The 17,118-nt window shown below is 37.5% G+C and overlaps 5 protein-coding genes across 7 annotated transcripts; 1 reads left to right on the top strand and 4 right to left on the bottom strand.

The window, feature by feature from the left end:
- Positions 1–368: 368 nt before the first annotated feature.
- Positions 369–2,855, bottom strand: LOC105132827 (glucan endo-1,3-beta-glucosidase 12-like). Its single transcript, XM_011036539.1, has 2 exons — positions 1,314–2,855; positions 369–838 (listed from the first exon to the last, which is right to left on the bottom strand). The coding sequence occupies exons 1-2, from the start codon at positions 2,662–2,664 to the stop codon at positions 807–809; spliced, it is 1,383 nt and encodes a 460-aa protein (XP_011034841.1). The 5' UTR covers positions 2,665–2,855; the 3' UTR covers positions 369–806.
- Positions 2,856–3,663: 808 nt separating this feature from the next.
- LOC105132958 (serine/threonine-protein kinase/endoribonuclease IRE1a-like) lies at positions 3,664–6,313 on the bottom strand. Its single transcript, XM_011036712.1, is given in 6 exon segments — positions 3,664–4,276; positions 4,427–4,469; positions 4,472–4,672; positions 4,796–5,070; positions 5,359–5,828; positions 6,107–6,313. Coding segments are annotated over 6 exon segments (1,413 nt in total). The 3' UTR covers positions 3,664–4,059.
- LOC105132826 (uncharacterized) lies at positions 5,736–7,216 on the bottom strand. Of its 2 annotated transcripts, none has more exons than XM_011036536.1 (2): positions 6,973–7,216; positions 5,736–6,793 (listed from the first exon to the last, which is right to left on the bottom strand). In XM_011036536.1, exons 1-2 carry the CDS (start codon positions 7,102–7,104, stop codon positions 6,329–6,331), a joined length of 597 nt encoding a protein of 198 aa, XP_011034838.1. In that variant the 5' UTR covers positions 7,105–7,216; the 3' UTR covers positions 5,736–6,328. The 2 variants fall into 2 exon arrangements, with proteins under 2 accessions (XP_011034838.1, XP_011034840.1); XM_011036538.1 differs by having other exon boundaries at positions 5,736–6,778.
- A 669-nt stretch (positions 7,217–7,885) lies between these two features.
- Positions 7,886–10,563, bottom strand: LOC105132825 (glyceraldehyde-3-phosphate dehydrogenase B, chloroplastic). Of its 2 annotated transcripts, none has more exons than XM_011036534.1 (9): positions 10,328–10,562; positions 10,101–10,214; positions 9,631–9,792; positions 9,352–9,519; positions 9,085–9,245; positions 8,910–8,971; positions 8,778–8,827; positions 8,256–8,662; positions 7,886–8,153 (listed from the first exon to the last, which is right to left on the bottom strand). In XM_011036534.1, exons 1-9 carry the CDS (start codon positions 10,424–10,426, stop codon positions 8,018–8,020), a joined length of 1,359 nt encoding a protein of 452 aa, XP_011034836.1. In that variant the 5' UTR covers positions 10,427–10,562; the 3' UTR covers positions 7,886–8,017. The 2 variants fall into 2 exon arrangements, with proteins under 2 accessions (XP_011034836.1, XP_011034837.1); XM_011036535.1 differs by having other exon boundaries at positions 7,942–8,147; positions 10,328–10,563.
- Positions 10,564–12,042: 1,479 nt separating this feature from the next.
- Positions 12,043–17,118, top strand: LOC105132824 (MLO protein homolog 1-like). The gene is made up of 15 exons (XM_011036533.1): positions 12,043–12,106; positions 12,876–13,032; positions 13,119–13,176; positions 13,306–13,577; positions 13,660–13,776; positions 14,187–14,247; positions 14,824–14,909; positions 15,066–15,140; positions 15,230–15,318; positions 15,441–15,490; positions 15,575–15,615; positions 15,710–15,883; positions 16,000–16,035; positions 16,147–16,275; positions 16,476–17,118. Exons 2-15 carry the CDS (start codon positions 12,907–12,909, stop codon positions 16,875–16,877), a joined length of 1,716 nt encoding a protein of 571 aa, XP_011034835.1. The 5' UTR covers positions 12,043–12,106; positions 12,876–12,906; the 3' UTR covers positions 16,878–17,118.

The following is a 17,118-nucleotide window of genomic DNA, read 5'->3' as shown; positions in this document are numbered from 1 at the left end:
ACTCGGTTTTAGAACCACACATTTACAACCTTACATTCGCCATGTTCTGGTCTTCAAAATTCTCAAAGCTAGCTAGACGATGGATTTGGCTGGGCTTCAAATGACCATTCACACCTTGGATCCTTATTTGTTTTTTTTCTACATGATAGTTTTTGTGATTATAATTTCAAAATTATAACTGCATGTATACTATAGTAGCTTTTGTATTACATATTAAAAATAAAATTTATAAAAAATATTTTTAATTGTGATTTAAAAAAATATTATCTTAGTTTTTTATAAAATTAAGATTTGAACGGGAAGAATTATTTGATTAATTAAATAATGTTTTTATTGGAAAAAAAGAGAGCTGACACGATAGAAAACGGTTTCGATGGAAGAAAGCACACGTTCAGACAAGAGAAGAGAGCCCTCGAAGGGCCCAATTTTCGAAAGGAGGAAACCAGGAAAGATTCTTTCCCGAAGAAAGAGAGAGAGCTTTTCCAGTTTTTTTGACCACAAAGGCCGAAGCAGGATGAAAAGCCATAGAACATGGAGACATCAGACCCTGCCTGCCACCATGTGCTTGCTGCCGCTCACTCTGTTCTCTTCAGAGAAAAGACACTTTAATTTTATCAGACAAACCACCAAAATATTCAAACAAACCCATCGATTAAACCACCAGGGACCAACGAATTAATTCTATAATTAAAGTCTTTGCAGTAACCGAGGCAAGGTGTCTCTCACGTTACTTTTACATGCATTAATAATCACAGGAAGAGCTGCCAAAAACCTTTTGAAGGCTCCTGCCATTTCTCGCTCATCGGTCATTGTTGGGAGTATTTGCATGTACCATAACCTGATCGAATCATTCACAGAAAAAAAAAATATTGATTAACAGCTGATCTATAACAAATACCCTTTATTTAATTTTGTTTGAAAAACTCTTTTTTAATATTGAAGTTTCAAACAAAGTTATTAAACGTGACTAAACCATTTCAATGAAAGGTTAGTTAACTCTTGCTAATCTAATCTAAAAATTATTTTAAAGCCCGAATCACATGTAAAATAACTTGATAATCTGATCAGGTGAAGCAATCATGATTAAACAAGATAAATCCAAAATAGTATCTATTAAAAAACAATCTTGTTTTGAAAAAAATATTTTCTAAAAATAGTTAAAACCAGGTTTAACTAAGTTGCAATCTCTATTTAACAGGATAATCACGGGTTTATCCCGCCGGACCGGACACGTTTACTAAAACTGGTTTTAACAAGAACTAAAACACATCTTCAGGCAGGAAATTGAGAAGGGAAAATTCTTGAATTCTTACTTGGATCGCTGAAAGTAACAAGTCCAGTGCCCTTGAAGTCACAATTCCAGTAGTTTCTCCCGTGGATTTGATAATAAACATTCATGGCATAGGACGCATGTGCATGAAGCTTATCTGGTGCAAAACAATCACCACTTTCATAAATCTCTCTGCAATCCACACCACCTGGTCCGCAGCAAAAGTCCAGCACAGCTTGAAGCACCTTCTCATCAGCATGAGGTTTAGCCACACACCAAACTGAAGGACCTCTTACTCCACTTGACATCTTCTCCCCAAACCCTAATGTCCCTCCATTGCTACTACAAAACTGGCAGCTCAAATCCACTTCATACACCTTAGATCCATCCCCATTAAACATCCCAAAATTCCTCTCACTAACACCACCCTCTTTTTTATTCTCATTAAACAAAGCAAACACAAATATCTCTATGTTCTTTTTAGGATTCATTGGTGTCCCTTTATTAGACTGTGCACGTTCAATCAACCTGGTATTGTAAGTCTTTGCGTTTTCTGGTGTGGCAGCGTCATCGCTTGATTCACCCTTTGATGGCCACCCGGATTCTGATATGGTCATCTCAACTGTCCGATTACCAAACCCTAATGCAATAATAGCTGACCTAACAGCGTCAACTTGGGCATCTAACATATTGCTGTACACATATCCTTTAGGGTCACGAACCCCGCTTGCATTCCCTAGTAAGGCATACTCTAGGTCAACCATACCAGGATTGTCCCTGTAAGCAAAATAAGGGTAAGCATTGACCATAAAAGGGGCACCCGTGTCAGCCAGAAACCCTACAATTGAGGTCATAACAGGCATGAGTGTAGTGGCAAAAGTTGAAGCTGAAGGAGGGAATGAGGAAGCAAGAACTGCCATGCTATGTGGAGTTGTGACCTTAATTTTTCGGTCAAGTCCGCGTTGTACTAAAACAGCATGCAAGTTTTGCATGGCCTGGATAAGTGCATTTGGCTTCAAGTGATCAGGATCTGTTGTTAAATACTCATTACCAACAGCAATGGCAACAATGGAAGTGGCTGGAATAAAGGGAATCACGCGATTGGTGAGCCATTCATCGGCAGCTGATGTGTCAGTGCTGATGTTTGCCACGTGGTAGTTTTCGACTGCTACGATGAGGTCAATTCCGGTGTTGGAAAATGCCCCGAGGATTTCAGGGTTTGTGTCATAGATCTTCACCTTGTCAATGAGTGTGGATTGAAGAAGCTGAGCTACTTTTTTTGGTGATGGCAAGTTGTTTCCAAGAGTGCCGTAGTTCACACCAACAGCAGAAACGTTTGGAAATGGGCTGAGAATTGCAAGGAAGAGAAGGACGAGGACAGAACCAGGAGCCATTTTGGTTCAATTGGGGCTGCTGGGCTGCTACTAGTTAGAGAATTTTGCTTGTATAGAGGATTTATGTACCGATATCTCTGAAGGAAAATGACAATGGCGTTTGCTAGAATTACTCGTCTTACCTAAGCAATAAATGGATAAACTATTCCTGGTGCCACAATTTGGGGAAATCCTGGACTGGGAAACAGTGTGATGTAAGAATTTCAAACTCCAGATCAAAAGGTGATGATGAGTGGGCCACTCGTGTTGGGTAGCAAACGGTGGAGATAAAGTTTGTGGGGTTAAATTGGGATCCAACTGTAATTTTGTTCTGAAGGGATCTTGGATTATTTGGCTGACATATATGATAGGCCAGCATCACACAAGCACTGGTTGGGATAGCGTTTAGTTCTCCCATGTATAATATAATCAACTAAAGTATAAAATAATTCAGGGTTTTCAGCCAAGTTTAGAGCCTTTCAACAAGCACTCTCGTGGACGGTTCAGTTTCTGTACCCAAATTTGGCCTCTTGTAAGGTTTTCTTTTATCCTGGGGACGGGGTTGGTGAATCAAAGTTAAGGTTAGAGAAATAGAAGCTAATTTATGAAAATTATGAAAGGATTAACCTCTTCCTAGAGCTTGAATGCCTCTGGGATGACAGAAGATAGGATAACCCCTTCTGTCATCCAAAATTTGAGAATTATGTGCAGGAGTAAAATTTGAGACCTGTAGTTGCATGATACTCCCAGTTGACAAATGCGGTAGCTTGCCAGAGTACGGTTAGAAAAGATATCATCAGGAGTTTGAAAAACTGCCCACAACAATGTGAAAGAAACCGGTGCAATCTCAGCTTGGACCCTACAGCAGTGAGAGTTTTCAAAATTTTGAGAGAGGCAAATAATTGCACTTGCATGCATGATGACCATTCATTAAAAGCTATTGATATCTAGACAAACCTATATCTGGAATCCTCAAACCCAAACACAAAAAAACCATCATGGATCAGCCTGCTCAGAGTATAGGCAATATCTAACTAAAAAAAATCTCCCAAGTAAGGTGAAATGCAACATTTCCTTTAACTGGAGCCAGCTGTACCTCGGTGGTAAAAGAAACGTAGCTAAAAGATGTTAGCATTGGGTGGGTTACAATTGACGTTTACAAGAAGTGATATGATACAGTTTCTATGTACAAAACCTATAAATATTCTGTCCAGAGGAACCATGATAGGTATGGAGAATGACAGTGGTTTGCTAGATTATATTGCTGTCTGTGTACAAATAAATTCATGCTCTTTGCAATACCTTTAGATCACTTTGTAAACTTCAATCAAGAGTTTTGGAAATCGACGTGAAAAACAACTCTCAAATCCTTCTGGATGTGACCCTAATAGTTCTTTGATCTCTCGAGGGAGTACCCTACAGATGAGAGCCTTCTAATGCATTTAAGAGTTCCATCTTTTCATCCCATTTTCCACTCAGTGCCAGTGTTGCGGTACTTTCTAATGCATTTAAGAGTTCTGATTCAGTCTCCCTATATTCCAGTTCCACTCGAACACTAACATCCTGGGCAAATGAGAGCCTTCTCTCAGAAGTCCAAAACAGGAGATGGTTCAAGTCCTCCTGGGCTTTTGGCCTACAGCATATACAGGGAAAACGTTATCACATGAAAAATAATACTAACAGGATGTGTTAGAATATAGGACTCTTTTCAAATTACAAATAAACAAATAATTGAAGAAGCATAAAAAAATCTTTTCAGAATGGAAGTGTAAGACTGTCTCACCTCTTCTCTGGGTCAGGATCCTAGAGACAAGAGAAAAGATCTGAGCTTCTGGTATATTCTCTACTAAGAATGGGTCCTTCCGGTCATTGACAATATTTACGTCACGTTCAATATTACCACCAAAATGGTGCTTACCCCCTGTGGTCCAGAAAAATAGAACACAGCCTAAACTAAACACACCTAGTGCACCTGTTTGGCATCCACGGAGTAGTTGCTCAGGTGCTTGCCAGCCTGAGCTCCCATAACTTGTTAGCCAGCATCATTAGAAATCACAAGCAAAAAGAGGGGTGGATGAAAGCAGCAACGAGTCTCATGAAGTGCGATCATTATTCGCATAATTGGATTGACAGAAAAAAATGACATGCTTACCAGTTGGATGTTGGGTCATGGAAGACGTGTCCCAACGAAGGCAAGTGTGATCATTATTCGCAAATTGGATTGACAAAATAAATAAAAAAATGACATGCTTACCAGTTGGATGTGGGGTCAAGGAAGACATGTCCCAACTAAGGCACTTGCTAATGCCCATATCTGAAAGCTTTGCACAGAAAGATTTCGCACTCATAATCAAAACATTCTGAGGTTTTAAGTCCCTAAGTATAATTCCAAGTTCATGCAAATGGGCAAGCCCAGAAATCACATCTCTGCGAAAATAAAGAGTTCTTCAACTTTAGTCCAGTTTCTTAGGTAATCTACAATATTGTTTTAGCTGATTCAAGAGCAGGGACCATCTTAATGACATGAATTCTGATCTGACTGAATTTAGAGTGCCGACTAAGTATTTTTTATAAGCCCTTAAAATATTCAGAAAAACATAAAGAAGCACATGCACCATCCAAGGCAAAACCTTAATTCTTTAATTACTGTTCTAGATAGAATGTACAGACCTATGTATGGATTGCTTGAAAACAAGAAGGGAAATATTAGCTGACCTCATTAATTTTAACAATTGTGCCGAAGGATAGCCATTGGCCTTCCACGATTCAACATTCCTGTTATGTTCTCGCATTGAATGTAGTCGAACCATATACTCAGGCAAGTGGTTGGAAGCTATATCCTTGGATGGTATTTGAGTTTGGAAAGATTTAGAGTTAACATAAATGAAGTCATTCAAGCTGAAAGTGCAGCGTTCCAATGCAATATAAACAGAGTCTTGATCATACTCCACCCCATACCATCTAACAATATTTGGATGTTGATCCGAGGCAATAAGGTTCTGAATCTCCTTCAAAGTCACATCATGATGGGTTTGCACCAGGCGCTTCACAGCCACATGACGCCCATCATAAATTCCCTCAAGCACAACCGTACCATTACTGCCCTTAGCAATTTCTTTGTTGGAAACTAACAACTTGCCAATTCTACGACCATCAACATGATCAGCAAACTCAACAACAAATTCCTTTCATTTCCTTCAACAGGCAAAATTCCATTGGTTTAACCGACCTTTCTCTGAAGAGACATATTTCTGCATTTTCTCATTATTGGAATTATTCTTGTTGTTTCCTGACCTCTGATTTTTCTTCTTTTATGGCATCCCAGATTGGGTTTGAAGTTCCTCAATAGGTTTATTCAACTTGCCCTGTTTTCTGAATGCTAAATATTTGTAAAAGATGAACCCCATAATCGACAAAACAGCTGTTTTGCTATCATTTCAGAAGATGGGCTTATGGCATTCACTGTATCACCGTTTCCAATGAAAGGAGCCAATATCCCATCGATTTTGGCCTCAGAAGAGGTTGACCCAAGCATAGGTATGCCTCCACTATTGGGAAGAGCCGGCTGAAATCTAGAAACATGCCCGAAAGGAGGTTTGTTATCTATAACTGGAAGAAAGGTGGCTCCACCTCCTATATGAGTAATTGCTAGCGTATCAAATTCAAACATGCTGTGGTTACAAATTCAGAGGGCAAGTCTCTTCATTTGACAAGGCAATTGCCACTCGATCACATCTGTGTCCTCATTTGCATTCAGGGACACCCCACCAAAAGAACTCTGAATACCCTGACACCGAAATTCAGCCTCAGTATCCGCAAATGCCACATTCCATAAAATCTCAGTGGAGTTTGGAGCATACGGTTGCAGCACATAATCTGTCCTCGTGATATAAACCAGATGCTTAAAAGTTCCCAAATCAACACCACCAGATTCTACCAATTCTCTAGCATCTTTCGACAACATAACAGTAATATCTTCAAACGCTTGAATCCCCAACTTCGAAGCAGCATTATCAAACTTATATGTGCGAATCTCCCCATCTTGGCATTGACAAGAAAAGCAGTAGTCTTTTTCAATCCCAATGTAATTTCTCCATCCTCCGATATAATCATCTGCATTCAGTGACGGCTTCCGCTGCACAAAAATCAGTTACAACAAACTAAGTAACAAAACCATTCGTTCTCCAATAAAACAACAGACTATCCAACAAACATACAAATGATTTTTTTAAAAAGAAACCGATGATATTATATATAAAAAAATACAATGTTAACTACAGCCACATATTGTTGACTACTGCATCAAAATGAATTAAATATGAGATTTAATTGCGGTGCTGGCGGCAATAGAGGGTTGAAATGCTTGGTGATCAGATTGCTTTGATCAGAGAGGCAAAATTGAGAGAATAGTTGTGATAAGATTATAATTAACAGTAGAAGGAATATCAAAGAGCGCTTCATCGCTGCATTTGGAAATTTCGAATTCGATTTTTAGCTACTGAATTGGGGATTTTTCTAAAAGGTTTTTCTGATTTAGGGATTTTTTTTTTTTGAAATTATGGGGAGAGAGAAGGAGCTTCGGTCCTCATTTTACGTTTTAAAAATATTTATTTTTAATTTTTAATTTTTAAAAAATATTATTTTAATATATTTTTATTACACTACAGCAATAATTTAATTATTTTATATATAATTGGGTACAATACTAATTAAGGATGATAATTCAACCACAATTTCATTAATAAATGTGTTTTATTTTTCCTAATTAACTTATTTAATAAATAATAGATAATATATAAATATTATTCAATCCAATCTAAAATCAAATCTAAACCCTCCTTAATACATACATACATACATATATATATAAAATATTTATAATATTATTATTTAATATATGTATGTATAGTTGTATACCTAAAATATTATTTTTATTTTTTATTAAATAAAATGAATATTCAAGATTTAACTGATAGAATATACATATTTTAATTTCTTATTTTATTAGTAACTAATAAGATGTAAATATAATAAAAACTTACTCGTAATTATCAAGTGCTACGCTTTAATGGTGGGTGTGATTGATGAGGCTAAGTGACGTGGCAAAAATTGATATGCCAAAGTTTTAAACTGATTTCTAGTCCTGAATCTTGGATGGAACATAAATAATTTTTTATTATTTCTATATATATATTTTTTTATTTTGACATGAAACTTCATAATAGAAATATCAATTTTTTAATAAAGAAAATCATGTTATTTATTTAAGTAACATAATTCACACACTGACACACAAAAGAGTAATCAATCCAATCTGTAAAACCGTCACTGCAAAAAAGCAGGCATTATTGACTGTACTCTCGTCCAAAATCTTCTAAGCTTCATAGACTTTGCATTCCTCATCAGCTGGGTTTGTCTTGCAGAAGTCCTCCAATGGGTCTCCGCTTCCCGCTGCGGCCACACCTGGCCACTTGCTGGCTACAAGATGAGCTAAATCAACTACCCTTTGGCTGAAAACATAAAATCATATCATCCTAGTTAGGATACTCGCAATCAGTTTATAGAAGAGCCACATATATATTATAAGCTTTGAGTTAGCTTAGGATTCTGACCTGTATCCCCATTCGTTGTCGTACCAAGCCACAACCTTGATCATATCATCTCCCATGACCATGGTCAATGAAGAGTCAATGGTTGAAGAAACATCAGAGCACCGGAAGTCGACAGAGACGAGAGGAACATCACACACGTCCAATACACCCTTCAATGGTCCCTCAGCTGCCTTTCTGAAGGCTGCATTGACATCTTCTGCTGTGATGCCCTTCTTCTCAACATTCACAACAAGGTCAACAACTGAGACATTAGGGGTTGGGACACGGAGTGCAATGCCATTGAGCTTGCCCTTGAGCTGAGGCAGCACAAGAGATACAGCTTTGGCTGCACCAGTGCTTGTTGGGACTATGTTCAATGCGGCAGCCCTGGCTCTTCTCAAGTCTCGGTGTGAAGCATCCAAAAGCCTCTGGATAGCACATAATATAATTCAATGTGATTGTTGAAGTGGCTATGTCATTAATGAAGTAGACTAGATCACTGATTCACTATATCAGCAGAGCATTGAATTCTTAATGGTTTACCTGATCTCCAGTGTAGGAGTGGGTGGTTGTCATTGTTCCCTTGACAATGCCTGCCAAAGTAATCACAAAATCACACACATTTCCCTCGTATGCATCTAAGCTTTTAAGAACTGATTTTAATTGGATTCATACCAAATTCCTCATCCATGACTTTCACAAAAGGAGCCAAACAGTTTGTGGTGCAAGAAGCATTGCTGCAAGCAGTAGAATTTTATCAGCTTGCAATATATCATATGCAATAAAATGAATGATCAAGAATATATAGTAGTGCTTGCTTTTCCTATGCCGGATTCGCTAAAATACAAACCTTACAATGTTGGAAACCTCATGGTCATAATCCTTTTCATTAACACCAACAACATAGGTTGGAATATCAGCACCTTTGGCTGGAGCAGTGATGATAACTTTCTTGGCACCAGCTTGAATATGTTTCCCAGCACCAGGACCATCTACAAAAACTCCAGTTCCCTGCTCAATTCAGTCAGATGATGTGATTTTCTTACAAAGAGTTGTCACCAAAACTGACAAGTCCATTACAGAGTTCACAAGGGAGAGAGTTGAGAGCACAGCTTACCTCAATAACAATGTCTATTCCGAGCTCAGCCCATGGAAGCTTAAGAGGGTCTCTGTTGGAAACAACCTTAATGGGCTTGCCATCAACACTGATGGTCTCGTTGTCCACAATTTTCACCTCTGCCTTGAAAGTTCCAAGCATGGAATCATATTTCAATAGGTGGGAAGCCTGATTGATGGACAACATTCTTACTCGATTAGTCGATTTCTCATTTAATCAGTGATAATAAGTTAATTCTCCAGAATGGATACCATTAAGTGATTATAGTATTTTTCTTACGTTCTTGACACCACCACTGTCGTTGACAACAATTACATCAAGGGGCGAGTCTTTGCGACCGTGCCAGCATCGCAGGAAGTTCCGGCCAATGCGTCCAAATCCGTTGATAGCCACCTTCAATTTGGATACAGTTTCTGCTCTAACAGGAGTTGATACTGCAACCTAAATTTAGAGAAAAAATCCAGCACCCGATGAATCAAGGTTAGGGTTAGCTGGACATATATCAAGGTCTACTCAAAATACAGAGTTTTATCACTAAAATAAAGCAACCAAACTAGTCAAGCTGTAGCCTAGCTAATATTATCAGAATGTCTCCTTTACAGAAGAGTTTTCAAGTTCAAATTTCCCATCCCAAGCTATCAAGCTATCAAATGTAATATGATTAAACTTTCATGGAAAACTATACAATTATGCTGAAGAATTGTCAGATGGAAAAACATAGTGCTAAAGCAAAATATAATTATGCTAACCTTGGGAGCAAGTTGGGAAGCCACCATATCAAAGAAGGATCCCTCACAAGCGTTCTTTGCATAGGTTACACATGAACTGGCTCGAAGCCCAGAAAACTCAGCCACTTCTAGCCTCTGCATATCCAAGTAAACTTCAAAATATCACACACAAGAGAGAAACATAGAGCACCTAAAATAGGGTGCCTTGTGTGTATAATGCATAGAGAGAGAGGGAGAGAGAGAGAGACCTTTGAGGAGCATTGAGTAGGGAAAGAGTGGTTGGTCTTGGAGGGAAGTCTGGTATTGGCTGGGATTCTTGACGGAGCAAGAGCTGCGTGGGTGGCCATGGCTGCAACTATAAAGCTAGAGAGAGCAACTTCCTGACTATAAATACAGTTCAATTCGTTTCATTAGTCACTCTCATTTTACATTTCCTTCATAATTTTCTAAATCTTTTGAAGTATGGTTGCAACTAAGTTAAAAGAACGTGTGGTGGTAAGAATTGTGCATGGGAATGTATGGGATAAGATGATGTTTGAGCTTGTAATATGAGAATCTGAACCACAGATTGGGCACCCTTTTGTATTTTCCCGAACGCCCGCTTCCTGGCTCTAAAATCATCGGCCCCTTAACTGCCACTAATTTGTTGAGTGAGATACGCAGTTTTTGTACCTTGTGGCCCACATGAAGAGGAGAAACGGCCCACAGTCTGCAGATTTCTCCTCTTTATTTTTTCTGGCTAATAGGGAAAGCCATTGTACATGGTGGAGATCACTGGAAAATACAAAATATCTATGTCAAATATTCAGGTCAGGAGGGAAGAACATGTGCATCAATGTCTCGAATAAAGAATCGCATTTGGTAGTTTTCCGAGGAAGGAATCAGTCCATGCAATATTTTCATGAAAAAAAATACAAGGAAAGGAAAACTACAACAAGAAGAAACAATCCGTCGGCCACTTCCACCTCCCAAATCATTTGTGACTATAAGAAGCACTCGTTAATTAGTGCCATAGAGCCCTGACCTGCAGGTAGTAAACAGAACACATCATTTTGTATTGTGGGAGAAGTATCAAAACAAATGGCAATGCCAGCATGTGACAAGAGGAGAGGACCGCGGAAGGCACAGCAAGGTGCAGATTACTCAGATATCTCGTTCTTATAGTTTTTAAACTTGAAAATTCAGAAACTATAGCTTAACTCGAAATAGGTTGCTAGTTGCACTGAATAAGAAATTTAGACCGGTAAAGTTTTTCGAGACCTGATTGACTGACACTAGAAAAAAAAAAAAACGACATTATTTTGATATTATGCATGATTAACCCAAATTCACCTGATGATCCCGTTAATTCAAGACTTTTAATCTACGAATCATGTCTAACTACTATACTCTTTCTCTTCACATGTCATCCTCCGACACCCGGCATGAATCCTGTTTTAAGCAACTACATCAAGGAAGAACATCACTAGCAATATTGCGTAGTACAGGAAAGCATAAATTCGATAAACTATATCGAATCTTGAACAATTAAAATCACAAAACGACAGATATTGGTTTAGTGGGTTTGTTTGAAATGATAACCGCCTCTGCCTAGTTCCCTGACTCTTTCAACGCATTCTCTAACCACATATGATGCATCAAGTCTCCAGAGATTGATGAACAATACTGTATGCAAGAAGCCAATTTTTATAGGATTTTTTTTATATGCAAAACTTTGAAGGTTATTTCGTTGTAGAGCCATGACAATGGTTCGATCCATCCCATTAATGATTTTGACTTAGCCGGCTCATGTCAAGGGTCCAAGTGACGGAAATTCAGATGACAAAGCTAATATTTTCAGCTTTATGTAATAACGACAGAAGGTATATGACAAATTTTATTACACATTAAAACCGCGTTGTTGTTGGCAAATCTTAAGCATAAATCTACGACCATTAATGCCTTCCATTTCCATGATTAGTCATCAGTTCCATAAATTTGGCCAAGAAATATTTCTAGTTTGCCCATTTTCCTACTAAGTGTTTGAGGTTTGAACAGAGTGCAATTTGAAAAAAAAAAAACGACATTATTTTGATATTATGCATGATTAACCCAAATTCACCTGATGATCCCGTTAATTCAAGACTTTTAATCTACGAATCATGTCTAACTACTATACTCTTTCTCTTCACATGTCATCCTCCGACACCCGGCATGAATCCTGTTTTAAGCAACTACATCAAGGAAGAACATCACTAGCAATATTGCGTAGTACAGGAAAGCATAAATTCGATAAACTATATCGAATCTTGAACAATTAAAATCACAAAACGACAGATATTGGTTTAGTGGGTTTGTTTGAAATGATAACCGCCTCTGCCTAGTTCCCTGACTCTTTCAACGCATTCTCTAACCACATATGATGCATCAAGTCTCCAGAGATTGATGAACAATACTGTATGCAAGAAGCCAATTTTTATAGGATTTTTTTTATATGCAAAACTTTGAAGGTTATTTCGTTGTAGAGCCATGACAATGGTTCGATCCATCCCATTAATGATTTTGACTTAGCCGGCTCATATCAAGGGTCCAAGTGACGGAAATTCAAATGACAAAGCTAATATTTTCAGCCTTGTGGAATAACAACAGAAGGTATACGACAAATTTTATTACACATTAAAACCGCGTTGTTGTTGGCAAATCTTAAGCATAAATCTACGACCATTAATGCCTTCCATTTCCATGATTAGTCATCAGTTCCATAAATTTGGCCAAGAAATATTTCTAGTTTGCCCATTTTCCTACTAAGTGTTTGAGGTTTGAACAGAGTGCAATTTGGCTAGCAACCATGGCAGCTGGTTCTTATGGAGACAAGACCTTGCAAAACACACCTACATGGGCTGTAGCGGCAGTTTGTGCAGTGTTTGTGGTCTTATCTGTTCTAATAGAACACGGGATTCACTCGTTAGGAAAGGTGAGTGATTCTTACACCGGCTTAAAATCTGTGCTCAGCTCTATATTCTTGTTCTCACTTCCCCTGTGCTTTGATGCACACTGCAGTGGTTTCAAAAACGCCAAAAGAAGGCCATGAGTGAAGCTTTGGAGAAAATTAAAGCTGGTAAGTCTTTTTAATCGCTGCTAGAAACAACATTTTTGGTGACGAGTGCTTAGCTGCGTCTATAATTATTAAAAATTACACCTTGCTGGGTTCTTTAGTTTAATTTGACGAATATGTTTGTCACTACAGAATTAATGCTACTGGGCTTCATATCGTTGCTAATTACTGCGGGTACAAGCGCTATCTTAAAGATATGCATCCCTGAGAAATACGAAAACGTCATGCTTCCCTGCAAATATGATTACGCTGGGGACAACTATAAAGATAAAAATGGTGGTAAAGGAGGTGACGGCGACGATGGAGGTGATAATAAGAGGAAACTACTTTCATTTGCCGGAAATGTAGCAATCCGCAGAGTTTTGGCGGCAGCTGGCGGCGGCGGCGGCGGCTACTGCTCCAAGGTGATTAATTAACAAAGCTAACTTCTTGTAATTGATAAGAAATAACAAATATAAATCCCTTTTTCTCTTTATTTGGTTGCAGGGTAAAATTTCATTGATTTCGCAAACAGGAGTGCACCAATTGCACATATTTCTATTTGTTCTTGCCATTTTTCATGTTCTTTACAGTGTCGTTACCATGGCACTGGGGCAAGCAAAAGTAAGTTTCAATTATATATACATACACAACACAATGTTACTCGGCTAGGCTTCCTACTATTATTTATTTAAATAATTAAAATAATATCCTTTTGAAATCATTTTAGGATTATTATATTTAAAAAAAAAATATATAACACATCCTTTAAAAAAACATATAATCACACTAAATCTTAATCTTAATTAGATAAAAAATTCATTTATATTAACCAGATTTGACTAAGTCAACTCTTACCTATTTAATTTAAAACTTAATTTAGACAAGGTTTCTAATCAAACTAATCATTGTGATGATCCACTGAATTATACTGAATTTAATAATATTATGTGTATATATAAGCTATAGTTCTTAGCATTTAGAATTCATGGCCGCCGTCTCTGAAGAATTTGTTAACTGGGGTTGTTGAACAGATGAAGAAATGGAAGACTTGGGAATTGGAGACTTCTTCAATAGAGTACCAGTTTACAAACGGTAATATATTCTACATTTTCTTTTTGTAAGTAGTTTTTATGATGTCCTCTGCATTTTTCTCACACAGTATAATTTATATTGATTAATTACATCGTGGAATTCTAAGCTTTGATTACCTTTAGACGAAAGAATAATATTTAATTACTTTTCCAAAAAAAAATAGTGAAGATAAAATGAACATGTCTCCTTGTTTATTTTAAAAATATAGAAACTCCATTTAAAATTATTTAAAAAATCTATTTATTTTATATATTTATTTTCACCACTTTAATCAAATACATTTGTCCTTTTGTTTTATTTGTTCTAATTAAAACACTAATCAAATATAAATGGTATGGCATCATAGAATTAATTCACACTTAAAGAATATTAATTTATTTTATAGAAAACACATGTAACGTATTCATGACATATGTAGCCATTAATAATAATAATAATAATAAACATCCGTTACATTCCGCTGCATCAAAACCGTGATTTAAGGATTTGCATGCCTTTTATAATAAATGTGAATGTGTCATTGGATCTGTTGCGAGCCCATTTAAGGATTAATGGGCCTTCATGTCAATTTTTCAGATCCAACAAGATTCAGGCTTGCTCGCCAGACCTCCTTCGTGAGGCGTCACTCTGGCATCTCCACGGCTCCAGGAATCAAATGGATTGTAAGCTTATTAATTTATGCCATTTATGTTCTCTGTTACTCCAACTTGAAAACCAGCTATGCAAAAATCTAGATCCTGACCAGGCCAAACTATATCCAACAAGTTGGCTCTTTACTGGGGTGGTCCGTATTCATTTTAACGTTGTTTATTTGGCAGGTTGCGTTCTTCAGGCAATTCACTGGTTCAGTAACGAAGGTGGATTACATGACTATGCGACATGGATTTATTAACGTAAGTAGTCGTCGTCATCTTGATTATAGTTTTGAAGGCTAAATATGTTTCTAGTCTAGTTAGTGGATTGCTGATGTATAGCATTGCAGGCACATTTTGCTCCAAATAGCAAGTTTGATTTCCACAGGTACATCAAAAGATGCATGGAAGATGACTTCAAGGTGGTTGTGGGCATTAGGTATCTTATTCGACACATATTTAGTGCTTAAGCTCAAATCAATTAATGGATTGAGGTTACTGCTGTTTTACTGTATATAGCTTGGCCTCGATGTTAACAGTCTTTTTATTATGATTTTACAGCATGCCACTGTGGGTTTTTGCCATCCTCTTTTTGCTGTTGAATGTCTACAGTGAGCCTCTTCTACTCTCTCATATGATCTGTTTACGAACTTGATGGTATTGATTGGTCATAATTTGGCTCTTTAACTGTGCAGGATGGTACACGCTCACCTGGTTGACAGTTGTGCCTCTAATTGTAAGAAATGCACATAAATATTCAATAAATTCTTTCCTACAAAAACAAAATATGTTCCTTGTATCTATCTTCTTGATATGCCCTCAATGTGCAGATACTTCTTTTGGTGGGTACTAAACTTGAACTAGTTATCATGGAAATGGCTCAAGATATCCAAGACAGAAGTCATGTTGTTAGAGGAGTTCCAGTGGTTCAGCCTAACAACAAGTTCTTCTGGTTTAATCGACCGCATTGGATTCTCCTCTTGATACATTACACACTGTTCCAGGTAGACATATGCATCCCCATTGCTGATCAGATTCTAAACTCGATAATTGCCAACTAATTACTCAAAATATATGGCATGTTTACGTACTAACTGCTAATGCTGATCCATTTTTACAGAATGCGTTTCAAATGGCATTTTTCTTGTGGACATGGGTAAGAACATTTTGAGGGCTCGAATAATTTGATTTTTTCCTTCAATTCACTAAAATTTCACTTAAGAAAGCAGCCCTCTAAGGAGTCGATTTTTTTGGCTTGTGATGACAGTATGAATTCGGGATCAGATCTTGTTTCCATGAAAACCTGGCGGTGATTTTGACAAGGGTTTTCCTTGGATTGGTCCTTCAGTTCGTGTGTAGCTATATAACATTCCCTCTCTATTCATTGGTTACACAAGTAAGTAATTCTAAAAAAAAAGAAGATATAAAAAATAAAGAAACATGTTTGATCAAGGACGCAAGAACATGGCTCTCTCAGTTGTCATTGTTTTTTACGTCCCGAAATAGTAAACAAACGGCCAGCAAACATTTCAACTAATTAAGGAACTCTCAGCAAATTTGAATTACTTAACTTAAATTCCTATTCGTTTTGAACAGATGGGTTCTCACATGAAGAAAGCAATATTTGAGGAACAAACAGCAAGAGCACTTAGAAAATGGCAAAAGGCAGCAAAGCTAAGAAAGAAATCAAGACAATCAGGAGGTGATCAAGGTGGTTCTAGTCCAGGGTTCATGAGTCAAGGTGGTTCCAGTCCAGGGTTCATGAGTGTTGCTTCCACTCCAAGCCGAGGTACATCGCCTATACATTTGCTTCACAAGTACAGGCCAAGTCGATCGGATGTCGAAAGTGTCATTAGTTCGGCGATGTCTTACACATCCGATACTGAGCTCTCGGAGCTTGATGCTTCCCCTCATGATGGGCACGAGTCAAGAAAACAAGATGACCATCAAGAACAAAGTGAAGCCCATAGTGCTGACTTTTCTTTTGTCAAACTTTGATGGATGCCTCTCCGCCTTTTCCCTTCATGAGCTCTTGTTGTTTGTATAGTTAACATTACGTCCACTTTATTATTATTTTTCCCCGATTTTTGATCTATCTAATCTGTAAATCTACTCCTGCTGAATTAATCATAGATGTGAAACATTGCAGGGGAAAAAATAATAGAGAGATTAGATTTGTGTATCAAGTTGAACAGAAGATCGTCAATAATACCACGTAACATGCCAATTAATTTAGTGA

The sequence above is a fragment of the Populus euphratica genome, unplaced genomic scaffold (assembly GCF_000495115.2).
Source record: "Populus euphratica unplaced genomic scaffold, PopEup_1.0 scaffold68.1, whole genome shotgun sequence".
Lineage (NCBI taxonomy): Eukaryota > Viridiplantae > Streptophyta > Magnoliopsida > Malpighiales > Salicaceae > Populus > Populus euphratica.
This window is presented reverse-complemented; position numbering and strand designations above follow the sequence as displayed.

Bases quoted from the DNA above. Each gene is read 5' to 3' on its own strand.
- LOC105132827 (XM_011036539.1), bottom strand. From the start codon at position 2,664: ATGGCTCCTGGTTCTGTCCTCGTCCTTCTCTTCCTTGCAATTCTCAGC. The intron at 839-1,313 runs GTAAGAATTCAA...TGATTCGATCAG, and splicing joins TGTTACTTTCAGCGATCCAA to GTTATGGTACATGCAAATAC.
- LOC105132826 (XM_011036536.1), bottom strand. From the start codon at position 7,104: ATGAAGCGCTCTTTGATATTCCTTCTACTGTTAATTATAATCTTATCA. The intron at 6,794-6,972 runs TTAAATCTCATA...AGTTTGTTGTAA, and splicing joins TATTGCCGCCAGCACCGCAA to CTGATTTTTGTGCAGCGGAA.
- LOC105132825 (XM_011036534.1), bottom strand. From the start codon at position 10,426: ATGGCCACCCACGCAGCTCTTGCTCCGTCAAGAATCCCAGCCAATACC. The intron at 8,828-8,909 runs GTATGAATCCAA...TTACTTTGGCAG, and splicing joins AGTCATGGATGAGGAATTTG to GCATTGTCAAGGGAACAATG. The intron at 8,663-8,777 runs GTAAACCATTAA...TGTGCTATCCAG, and splicing joins ACTCCTACACTGGAGATCAG to AGGCTTTTGGATGCTTCACA.
- LOC105132824 (XM_011036533.1), top strand. From the start codon at position 12,907: ATGGCAGCTGGTTCTTATGGAGACAAGACCTTGCAAAACACACCTACA. The intron at 13,777-14,186 runs GTAAGTTTCAAT...GTTGTTGAACAG, and splicing joins TGGCACTGGGGCAAGCAAAA to ATGAAGAAATGGAAGACTTG. The intron at 16,036-16,146 runs GTAAGAACATTT...TTGTGATGACAG, and splicing joins CATTTTTCTTGTGGACATGG to TATGAATTCGGGATCAGATC.